Source organism: Vidua macroura, chromosome 27, assembly GCF_024509145.1.
Source record: "Vidua macroura isolate BioBank_ID:100142 chromosome 27, ASM2450914v1, whole genome shotgun sequence".
Classification (NCBI taxonomy): Eukaryota; Metazoa; Chordata; class Aves; order Passeriformes; family Viduidae; genus Vidua; species Vidua macroura.
The window spans coordinates 3,790,303-3,802,293 of record NC_071597.1 but is presented as its reverse complement, the minus strand read 5'-3'; the positions used below and the strand labels follow the sequence as shown (position 1 = coordinate 3,802,293).

The window sequence follows — 11,991 nt, the reverse complement described above, 5'->3', positions numbered from 1 at the left end:
CTTAGGTTAGATTATTACAAAGATCTCTCCATCACAGTCCTTTTCCAAACTTCTTTTCAGTCAGGTAAATGGCATGAGTTAAAAATCACAGCATCTCAAGTTCTAGAAAAATAATGTCATATTCAGTGAATTTGGAGACACTGTGGGGAAGTTCTAAGAGAAGATGGCAGCTGCTCATCAGCACCCACAGCCCAAGATTATGAGCCATTTCCCTGATGGCAAGTTATTACCTCTATTTGGCTGCTGAAACAAAAATCTAATTTCTTACAGGAAAAAGCTACATGTAGAATAAACCACAACTTTTGTTTATTTCCCCCTATAAACTATTAAACTATTCCCAAAATGGAATTTCAGAGAATTGTAGAAATGAGAACTTTCTGCACATTTCAATTGCGTCTGGTGAATACTCTGCAGGGATACTGTAATTTTTTCCCATAACAGTTTCCTCCTTAGTGTCAGTGAATAATTCCATTTTAAATTGTTATATACTTAATCCTATTTTCTGCTTGAAAATTGCAGATTTTTTTCCACAGATCCAAAAAGGAAAGCCACTTTTGGTAGGAAATCACATTTTCTAGCAAACCACAGTTTTGTGAATTCTTTATTTTGATTTCCCATTAAAAAATAGTAAATTCACAGAAGCCTGGGGGACAGAAAAAGCAATTTGCTTTCAAATGTAATCCAACTTTTCTCCTTTGCCTCAGTAATTTCTCTAACATAAAAGTAAGATTGAGCTCCAGCAAAAACCTGAAATACAGAAATGCTGAGACAGGTATGATTCATGCCTGCCTTCTCTCAGACCTCTCCCAACACATGGGGAGTGTCTCTGAACCTGACTCTGTTAAATAAGATTATATATTAAAAGTGATAAACAAGCATTTTCAGGTGATTTTCACAGTACTATCACTGCCACTGGCAGCATGTGGAATTATTCATCCTTCCAGTATTTTTGGCAGAAAGAGCAAATACCTTCAGCAAACTCCTGCTTCTGTGATCCAACTTCACACAAGCTACAAGATGTCATCCTCAAGTTACAAAATAAAACAACACAACTCTACTCAGAGGAGCAGGGGATGCAAACCTACCTCCAAGAGAAGACTCCAACAACCTTCCCTTATAGGATTCCTGATGCCTTTGTTAAGAGAAATGATGGGATTCAAGAAGAAAGCAAAATCCCAAATCACCTTGCACTTCTGGTCATTCAAAAAAGAATAACAATAATGTAATTAGCAAAACTAGATTTTGTCACCATGGGGCTAATTAAAAAGTTCTTGCAGTGTTTCACATCATGTGGATCAGGACCACGTGCAGATGAAGGAACCTTGTGATAATTGGAGCAGAACTAAAATGGGAATTTTCATGGCAGTGTAGTCACTTCTCCCCTTTGCAAGATGAAAAAAAAATGCAAATTACAACTCTCCCAACCACAGACTTGCTGCTCTGGAGCTTGTGTTCAACTGTGCTTTGAAATAAAAGTTCAGTCATTGCTACAGGATTGTTCTATCAGTAAAGCCTTCAAGGTAGTGATTCTAAAACACTTCTCTGCTCCTTTACAAAGTGAATTTTTCTGGTTATACAATAAAAACTTGGTCTACACAAACACAAAGGGGCACAGATGCCCACCAGCAGTACCAGAGCCACTACAGTAACCTAAGCAGAGAAATGGACACTGATCCACCTCTTCCAAGGGCTGCCCCAGGAGATCCAGCAGCCCCAGGGCTGGGTGTGCTACTTGTTCCAGTGAGTCAGTGGGAACAGCTGGGTCAGCTCACAGACTGAGGCAGAGTTAATGCCCAGGAGATAAAGGACCCATTATGGAATGGAGGGAGAAAAGCATCTCAGATGGTTCCAAGATTCACTAGGGATGTTTAGGGGATGAGCCACACTTGTCTGGCCATGCCCTGCTCCTGCTCAGTGCAGTCAGGATTTCCTGTCTGGGTGAGGGATCTCTATTCTCTGTGCCCATGTGTGCTGCAGCTGGAGTCACAGTGCCCATGTGTCCATGGTGCCAGGTGCCATTGGCCTGCTTGGCCACCTGGGCACACATGAGCTCATCTTGAGCCCCTGTCAACCAGCACACCCCCGTCCTTCCAGCTTTCCAGGCCCTCTTCCCTAAGCCTGCAGCACTGCACAGGCTTGTTGTGACCCAGGTGCAGGACCCAGCACTTGGCCCTGATGAGCCTCCTACCACTGGCTTTGCCCCATGAACGCAGCCAGAGACCCCTCTGCAGAGCCTTCCCACCCTCCCAAAACTACCATCCAAGCTGGTGTCTGCCAACTTACTAAGAGTGCACTCAATGCCCCCATCCAGATCACTGATAAAAGATACTAAAAAGGACTGGTTCCAGTACTGAGCCCTGGGGAACAGCAGCTGTGATGGGCCACCAGCTGCATTTAAGTCCCTCCCCCACCACACCAGGCACTCAGCTGCCCAGACTGGTTTGTACCCAGTGGAGAGTATGCCCATCCAGGCCATGAGCAGCCAGTGTCTCCAGGAGAGCACTGTGGAAAATTGAGTCCAAGGCTTTACTGAAGTCCATGGTTCAGCGGAAATTAAGGGGCAGAAGGAAGGGAAATACCAACTTTAATTAGGAAATGAGTGTCTTACAGTTTGTGAAAGAATGTGTAGAGCAGACTAACAATACAAAGGGTGCAGAACTATGACTGAAAACTCTGAATTAAGCCTTGCTGTCTTTAATACTGTGTTGCAACTTTGCAGTCAGCCCAGAGGTAACTCCAAAGCAAGGCACCAGTGCAGATCACTCCCCCCGTCAGAATGAGACCAAAACTCCAGGATTGTCGGAACCCAAAGTGTCCCTCAGACACTCTTGGATGTTCCGGGCCTAGGTCAGAAGCATTTGAGACCCTGGCATGCAGCTGGAAACCCCTGTGGCTTTGAATCTGATCAATGGAGCAATTTACCAACCTTGCAGGAAGAACAATAAATCACAGAAGTTTTAGATATTATAGTAGAAGTAGTCACAAAGTGGAAGGAAGGATTTTTAAGTGCTGTACAGGGGGGTTTTAGGCCTTGTACAGAGGGGTGTGGGTTTTGTACATGGGGGTCAGAAGTTCTAAGATGGAGGGATTTGGGCGTGCCCTGTCCTCCTTTCTCCTTCCTAACCTTCATGTTCATGGGGATGTTGGCACTCCCAGATTGGTTTAGAGTAGGAAGTCACCATTCAATATAGGTAATAGGCATTGGGGAAAAACTATAAACATTTAACACATAATGTATGATATAAAAGATGGCACCAGCCCCCTGGGCAGTCAGAGGGAGTCAGAGACAGTGTCAGTGTGTGTGTGTGCCTCTGTCTGACCTGCTGAATGGACCGCAGCAGTTCAGGAAGAAAATCTTTTAGATAACATACAATAAACTACCTTGAGACCGGATGACTGAAGACTACTGAGTCTTTCTTTGAAGGCATGGGTTGGAGGAGAAACTTTTCCACCTCTCGGGGTCACCCCAATCTGGAGGTGAGCCCCGTCACAGGATCAGCCTGGTCACAGGTGTCACATGCCCTGGTGCCTGGAGAGATGTGGCTATCACAGCCAGACACTGGGCTTGCCTGTACAAACTGACACAGAGGTGTTATTGATCCTAGAGTGCCTCAGTGTGTTCCTGCCTATTGCCTCTGCTGGGGGAGCAGTGACTGCAGCCCCTGTTGGCAACACAGCCCCTTCCATGCCCAGAGGGGTCACTGCCCCGTGAGTACAGGCCATGAGGAGCCCCATTCAGGCCCCAGGGGAGTGAAGAGTGAAGAGTGCAGCCTCTGTCGAGCCCTGCAGCAGGGCAGTGTCAGGGGATGTGAAAGGAGCATGTCAGCTAATTTAGGGGTATCTGGTCAAAGGAGCCATAAAAGGCAGAGATAAACCAGACATGTGATGGGGAGGCTGTGATGAGAACAAACCTGATCAGCCACCCAAAGGGGTAAGGATGTGCGAGGCTGAGAACATTATTTTTTACAGTAGGGAAGTAATGGGAGACACAGCCATAAAACCTGACCAATTAGCATTAACAAGACAAATTACCAGAAACAAATGGCATCACTCACACCAGCTGATGAGCTCTCAAGAAGCCATAGGCAGCCTAGGACTTTACAAGTGAGAATCAGGATGCAAAGCTCAGTGTCCAGGATGTTGGATGAAGACAGTGGGATATCAGCTGTTGAGGAACTACACAGGGACAGGGAGCAACCAAGAGAGGTTAGACAGAAAAAGGTTCTAAGAGGCTGGTTGGGTGTAAACCTGCACTGGTCAGTGCTGGTCTGGCTGTGCTCTACACTTGACCACCACAGTCCTCACTTATTTAATCCTTCTGTAACTCTCTGTGCAGCCTCCCAGGGTCCCATCTGTGCACTGCAAGGACCAAGTGCCAGCTGCTGGGCAGCCAGCATGTGTGGATTTGGGGCCAGCTCCTGAAGTCAGACAGGGGGACAGGGAGAGCAGAGACCCAGCCTGTGGTAGCAGCTCCTGGAGCCAGTGGGAACTCACCCTACAGCCCCTGAGGCAGGAGTACTGTGTCCACAAGAGCAGCTGCTGGAGGGCAAGCATGAGCAAGGGGAGCGAGGGGCTGCATGCCAGCAGCTGGAGTAGGACAGCCACTCACAGCATGTCTGCTGGTTCTGGGGGAGGCAACTCTGGGTACATCCCACAAGCCAGGTGTGTATCCAGCACCAGTAATTCAGAGCAGCTGGCAAGGAGGGGACTCCAGGTATGGGCAGGGTAATCAGGAGGGCAAGGGATCCATGCTGGTACCTGGAAATACCTGCAAGTATGATGTGCCTTTGGGATGAGCATCTGAGTGACGCTGAGTCTTTGGTGTGTCAAACTGGAGGAGCTGGCAAGGAGAGGACCTGTGGGATGGGTCAGGAGGTCCATGGTCCTGTGGGGTCCTGTGGACCATGCTGGAGTGCTGGGTGGACAGAGGGGTCATGCTAGTGCTCAAAGCATTTGTGAGTGTGCACGTCCTTGTGAACCCTGAGGGTGTCACCTGAGTCTGCCAGCCCCATCATGCATGGTGCCTGTGTGTCACCTGTGTCCTGTGTGGGGGTGCTGTGTGTCATTGTCCACATGTCTGTGTGTGACAGCAGCTCAGCATCAAGGGCTGGCTGACCCTGCAAACAGAAAAGAACAGCTGTGTCCCCAGCTTGGACAGAAACCCTGGGTACCAGGCCCCCAGGCTGGGATGTCAGTGGCCACACAGGAGGGTCCTGGGCCCCCAGGCTGGGATGTCAGTGGCCACACAGGAGGGTCCCCGGCCACAGCTGAAGGCAGCAGCTGCTTCTCACACAGTTTAACAAAAGCATTCACCTCTAAAGGAACAGAAACACCTGGCCCGAAGCAGAGGGGCACAGCATTAGCTCAGACATGCCTGCAGAAACACTCTGCTAGGCCTGAGCACTGCAATGCCAGCACGCCTGTACTCAGGATCACAAGGCCTTGCAGCCTGGGGACCAGGGCTTCCTAAAGGTCACCAAAACTAGACACATCCAATCGAGATTTCAGCCTCCTGTCACCCAAAAATGCACCTTTTCTGGCTCTACTGCAGAGAAAGGGGCACGGGGCTGTGTGGATTTATCATGATGGAAAGTCTTAACTGCACTCAGAAGACAGTGCTTCCACATCCCATGTACAGATTCACATGACAGAAGCTCATTTAAACCTGTGATGTATTTAAGCCCAACACCATGCAGAGGCAACTTTTCAAACGTCCTGAGTCCCACATCCAGGCAGTGAGTCCAAGGCCTGGGAGCTCTGCTTAGCGGCAGTCCTCTGTGGGATACAAACATCTCTTTCAGAAGAGCTGAAGGTGGCAGTTCTTCTCCAGCCATACCTGTTGTCATTTCCAATCACAACCCAAAGCCATTGCAATCATCAAGGTTTATACAAGTACAGCAATTAACTGGGCTGGCTAACCAACCTGGCTGACAGAAGGATGCTGCAGACCACAACATCTGGGGGAGCTCTGAAGCCTGAGGCCCTAAAAGCTCAGCTGAAGTAACTAAAGCAGCACTGCTGACTGTCCCCATTGTACTGGCCCACAAGGAACTGGGTCTGTATTTCAGAGTATGCCAGCCTACTCTCACAGACAGGAAACTGAAGCTCTTGTGAAGAGGAAGAAAGCTGCACCTAACTTAGAGGCAGAAAAGACAAAATCCAAGCAACCCACATCTATCTCAAACCATGTTACTTTCATGACTATTCCCAAAGTCCCATTTCACCTGGCTGTGCTGACACTAACTGCAGGGACTACCTTCAGTGCCATCTGCAGGCCCACTCTAATTTCCCTGCCTGGAAAGCCAGCAGATTGCCATCTGTCTCCAGTCGTACTGAGCAAAGAGTCAGGAGAGTGGGGCATCTGGACTTCACCAAGATTGATCCTTCAGCTACTCTGACTACAGCATGGCATAAACCAGAAATACGTGGACTGCTGTTGCTCTGGATGGTCTTTATCTGCCTGAAGTGCCTTTTAATAGAATTTTCTAGCCCCAACTTACATCACACTAGGAGTATTTCTCCAGAAGTACTGCTGTAATAAACTTCACTGCTTTGTGGACTTCACACACTGCAACCCACTTCAGGATATGGAAGTGGGTCAAGGGAAGCACATGGATATATTTTCTGTCACTGTGAGATGATGAAATTGCAATCTGCTTTACAAGGGAAGAGGTAGTGCTTCCCAAGGCAGACCAGGCACCTTGGATATCCTCAGTGCCCAGGGGGAGCACCCTGAACACAAGCACCACCTCATGGGATCAATATAAGAAAACCACCCTGGTCTGACATAAGCACAATGAAGGCAATAGCTGAAATGCTCCTTTAGATTAAAGCTGTGACCTGCACTGCCTCACACAGTGATATACCACCCAGCTTTCCTGAGCTCAGACTTAGACATAATGGGCACTCAGCCAAGGCAAAGCAGTCCAGGGGCACAGTCTTGATTGTCACCCTTTGCCCTACAGGCTGGCAAAGCAGGGTTCTCCCTCATCCCTGCCACAGCACAAGGGGTATGGAACCCTGGAAGGGTGTAACTCTTCAGACTAGACTCAGCTGAAGGTACTGACACATCAACTTGGTACCAGCCACAAGAAAAGAGAGGGCAGACTCCAAGCAATCTGTACTCAGCACCCTAAGCTGGATCTTCTCCCACAACCACCAAGACCAAGAAAGAGACTTCTGCTCTTCTGCTTTTCTTGTCATCATGGGGAAAAACAGGAAGGGCAACTTCCACTACCATGGAATTATAACAGCATTAGGATGAGTTTCCTGCTGCACATCTCTCAGGGGAGAAGACATTACACCCCCAGCTGCTTTGCCAGCTGCTCACACACCATGCAGAAGGGAAGATGGGCAATTCCACAGTGACAGTCCTTTGAGGGGCTCATGCCCTTCCCCAAATGCAGGTAATGTTAAGATTCAGGTGACAGTAAGAGGGATGATTCCTAAACTGGGGATGCACACAGGGAGATACAGAGGGAAAGGATCGCTCACCCCTTCTGTATGTGAATGGGGAAGTGCCAAGGGGCAGGGCTCCCCTCTTTGATGGGAAGGCATGTGAGCTCACACAAACAGGGCCCAGCCCAGCCCAACTGGGGAGCCTTAAGCCACAATGTCCTTCAGGGCTGCAGGCAGCTCAGGGAAGATGAAGCGGTAGCCGCTCTCCAGGGTGCGTTTGGGCAGCACCCTCTGTCCCTCCAGCAGCATGACCGCCCGCTCTGCCCCAAAGACAGCCCGCACGGCCCAGGCGGGCACCGGCAGCAGCGCCGGGCGCCCCAGGGCTGCCGCCAGCTCCTGGGCAAAGGTGCCATTGGAGGTGCCAGGGGAGGATGGGGCAACGCCATTGAGGATGCCTTGCACAGACTCCTTCTCCAGGGCATGGCACACAATCCCAGACAGGTCCTGAATGTGGATCCACGGGAAGGGCTGGAGTCCAGAGCCCATGGGGCCTCCAAGTCCCAGACGGAAAGGCAAGAGCATCTGAGAGATTGCACCGCCATCTCGACCCAGCACTACACCTGTGGGGAGAACAGAGTGAGACCAAAGAGCAAAAGCCCTTCACACTCAGACCTACAAGCAGGAGAATCCTTAGAGGGCTGGCCTGGAACAGGACCTCAGCAAGGAGAGACAGAAGAACTGATGGCTTTTACCCACCTCTTCCCACTCTTGCCCCAGCAGTAAAGCAGTCACCATTACTAAGCATGATGCCCCATCTCACCTGATCTCACCACAACACCACGAGTTGGGCTCCCAGGAATGAGAGCTGCAGCCTCCCACGAGCTCACCAGGCGTGAGAAGAAGTCAAAATCCCCTCCTGGACTGTCTTCAGTGTACTCAGCTGTGGGGCTGGGGCGGTAAAAACCTGCAGGGTGACAGCAGAAAGGGGGTCAGGGTGAATGATGACACCAACCCCCCCTTCCCCATTAGACCATCTTCTCTGCCTCCAGGAGCCCAGAACCCCTGTGACAAAAGGCTGAGAGAACTGGGATTGTTCAGCCTGGAAAAGAGACCTAATTGCAACCTTTCAGTACCTGAAGGGAGCCTACAAGAAAGCTGCAGAGAGACTAAAAGGGCTTGGAGTGCCAGGAGAAGGGGAAATTGCTTCAAAATTGAAAGTCAGTCTAGGAAAAAAATCTTCCCTGTGAGGGTGGGGAGGCCCTGGCACCATGTGCCCAGAGCAGCTGTGGCTGCCCCTGGAAGTGTCCAAGGCCAGGTTGGACAGGGCTTGGAGCAACCTGGGATAGTGCAAGGTGTCCCTGTCATGGCAGGAGTGGCACTGGATGGGCTTTAAGGCCCCTTCCAACCCAGACCATTCTGGGATTCTGTGAGCTCAACCACTCCACCAGGGACATCGTCACATGAACAGCACAGGGTCTCTGATGGCAATGCTGACAAGTTTTTGAACTACCAATGTGCTCTACAGGTTCAGTAGTATGCACTAACACTCAGGCAGCCTCAAAACCCAAACAGGCCTGCAAGGAACACACTGAGCTGACTGGAAAGTTCCTGCTTTAATATTGGGCATCACAGAGGATAAACCATGGCAGCTCTAAAGATAAACCTCAGCTTTAAAGACTGCAGCAAGCAGGAAGTAGGAGATAACACAGAAGGCTTCAGCTGAGGCCTTACTGACACAAACTGATTCTACGGGATTCCTAAAGGCTTTCACAGGAAAACACAGAACAGCTTCTGCCCTAGTGACACCAAGACAAAGCACAGGGACCCAAATTCCTCTCCAGCAGCACTAAAAGCTTAGCAAGGCTTGCCTAAACGCAGTGGCACTGATGGCAATAAAGCTGACATTTCAAGGCAAGACAGGTGCTCCTGAGGAACTGTGTTTCTGTCTGCAGGTAAAGCCTCTCCAGGTCAGCATGAGTGCTGTCTTGGCCAGGCCCAAGCAATACCTACGCCAGTGACGAGGACCCAGGCACGGGGAGGCTGCTCAGCAGCAGCAATGGCTTTGGCCAAGGCCTTCGTGGTCTCCACCCGGCTGCTGATGACCTCCCTGCAGAAGGCATCACCCCACCTGGGAAAGGGAGAGCCAGGGATTAAACACCTCACAAGGACACCCAGGAAACACTGCCACCAAGGGGGACCCCAGCCAACACCAGCTCACAAGCACAGGAGAGGTCACAGGAACTCCCCTCACCCCAGAGCAAAGGGAGGATGTGACATCTTTCAGCACCAAGGCAGGGGAACTTTGGAAGATGGTGGCTCTTCACTTCCCTTACAAGATTGTAGGGTTTGGACTCCCTTCAGACAAATTCAGCAAAGGAGCTAGACATCAAAGCTGGTGATCCTCCTAGAAGTCAAACTTTGGTTCTGATTTTGCATTAACAAATGTAGGCACGGCACCCAAAGTCTTTTTGGAAATGTGGAACCCATGTTTCTGGCCTCCAGCTGTAGATCCAGGAGGGAACCTTTCTTCCAAAGGTCTCTCAGAACCTACCAGGCCCACAGAAATGTTCTGGGTACTTGAGGATGCAAATGTCAACAGTTGGTTAATTCAAGAGCTTCCTGATCATGTTGTTTCCTCCCTTTCCACATTCTCTGACAACTCTGGCCTGTCTTAGCTCCACCTTGTCCCAACAGCACTATGGAACATCGAGTTACCTGCGGAAAGGGTTGAGGACATTTTCACCAGCCAAGTTGACCACAGCATCACACAGGGGCAGCCCGCAGCGGGACAGCTCCTCCTAGGCAGGAGTGACAGAGACATCACACATCAGGCCTCCCCTCTGCTCGAGCCTTCCCTGCAAATAAGCAGAGCAGGCTCCCAAGAACTTCAGCCAGTTTCTTCCTGACATTTGCAGACACAAGCACAAATGGATAAGGGTTTGCTTCTTGGAGATAAGCAGGACCCATTCCAATGACTGCAACCCATGGAGCACCCAGCAAAAGAACATCCAGAGGAGCCAGACCTCCCTTGGCAGGGTCCCTCTATGCCATGGAAAGCCAGGGCACGCAGCCTGGTTTCTCAGCCCTGTCACATTCCCCTTGCTGTGACCTCTGCTCTCCCCCCTGCTCTCATCTCATACCCAGGTGATCCGATCCTTGCCCCCTTGTCGCGACACATGGGTCACTTGGTGCCCTCGGCTCCGCAGCAGCTGGGTCAGGGCTCTGCCCACGAAGCCTGTCCCACCACCTGGTGAGAGAGACGGACAGACGGTCAGGGCTGTATCCCTGGGCCATCACCCGCCGGTAGCAGAGGCGGCCCGAGCCTGGGGCTGCATCAGCGCAGCCCCAGCAGCACCGCCCGCGCACACGGCCAGCCCCACTGCCGGGGGAAGAGGCGGCCTGGCGGCAACGCAGCGGGCAGCACCCGCAATCCAGGCCCGCCTGCCCCTTCTCCTAAACTGCGTTCCGCTCGCCACTCCCGCACCCCCAGGCCCCGCTCCCTCATGGGCCCCGCTCCCTCAGGCCCCCGTTCTCTCACGGGCCCCGCACCTTCAGACTGCCTCTCCTTCACGTGCCCTGCTCTCTCACGGGCCCCGTTCTCTCACGGCCCGGCTCCCTCACGGGCGCGGCTCCCTCAGACTGCCGCCCCCTCAGACCCTCACCCTCACGGCCCCGCTCCCTCAGGCCCGCACTCACCCACCACCACCCGCATTGCCGCGCCGCGCATGCGCCGAGCAGCGCCCACCGCGCGTGCGCCCCCGCCGCTCACAGCGCCCCCCAGCGGCGGGGAGGCCCTTAAAGGGCCAGCGCGCCCCAGCGGCGGTGCCGCGCTCGGCAATGGGCGGCGAACCGGGCCGGAACCGGGCTGGGGACACGGGGAGCGGCCCGGGGCCCAGGGGACACTCCCTCCCTCCATCCACCCTATCCATCCATCCATCCATCCATCCATCCATCCATCCACCCATCCATCCATCCATCCATCCATCCATCATCCATCCATCCATCCATCCATCATCCATCATCCATCCACCCTATCCATCCATCCATCCATCCATCCATCCATCCATCCACCCATCCATCATCCATCCATCCATCCATCATCCATCCATCCATCCATCCATCCACCCATCCATCCATCCATCCATCATCCATCCATCCATCCATCCATCCACCCATCCATCCATCCATCCATCCATCATCCATCCATCCATCCATCCATCCACCCATCCATCCATCCATCCATCATCCATCCATCCATCCATCCATCCATCCACCCATCCATCCATCCATCCATCCATCCATCCATCATCCATCCATCCATCCATCCATCATCCATCATCCATCCATCCATCTATCCATCATCCATCCATCCATCCATCCATCCATCCACCCATCCATCCATCCATCCATCCATCCATCATCCATCCATCCATCCATCCATCCATCCATCCATCCATCATCTATCCATCCATCATCTATCCATCATCCATCCATCCATCCATCCATCCATCCATCCATCATCCATCCATCCATCATCCATCCATCCATCCATCCATCCATCCATCATCCATCCATTCATCATCCATCCATCCA

General features: G+C 51.6%; 1 protein-coding gene across 2 annotated transcripts; it reads right to left on the bottom strand.

The window, feature by feature from the left end:
• Positions 1-5,655: 5,655 nt before the first annotated feature.
• Positions 5,656-11,131, bottom strand: SDR39U1 (short chain dehydrogenase/reductase family 39U member 1). 2 transcript variants are annotated; one of them, XM_054000123.1, is made up of 6 exons: positions 11,095-11,131; positions 10,539-10,645; positions 10,114-10,196; positions 9,405-9,526; positions 8,219-8,362; positions 5,656-8,018 (listed from the first exon to the last, which is right to left on the bottom strand). In XM_054000123.1, the coding sequence occupies exons 1-6, from the start codon at positions 11,123-11,125 to the stop codon at positions 7,603-7,605; spliced, it is 903 nt and encodes a 300-aa protein (XP_053856098.1). In that variant the 5' UTR covers positions 11,126-11,131; the 3' UTR covers positions 5,656-7,602. The 2 variants fall into 2 exon arrangements, with proteins under 2 accessions (XP_053856098.1, XP_053856099.1); XM_054000124.1 differs by having other exon boundaries at positions 8,286-8,362; positions 9,409-9,526.
• Between the last annotated feature and the right edge of the window lie 860 nt (positions 11,132-11,991).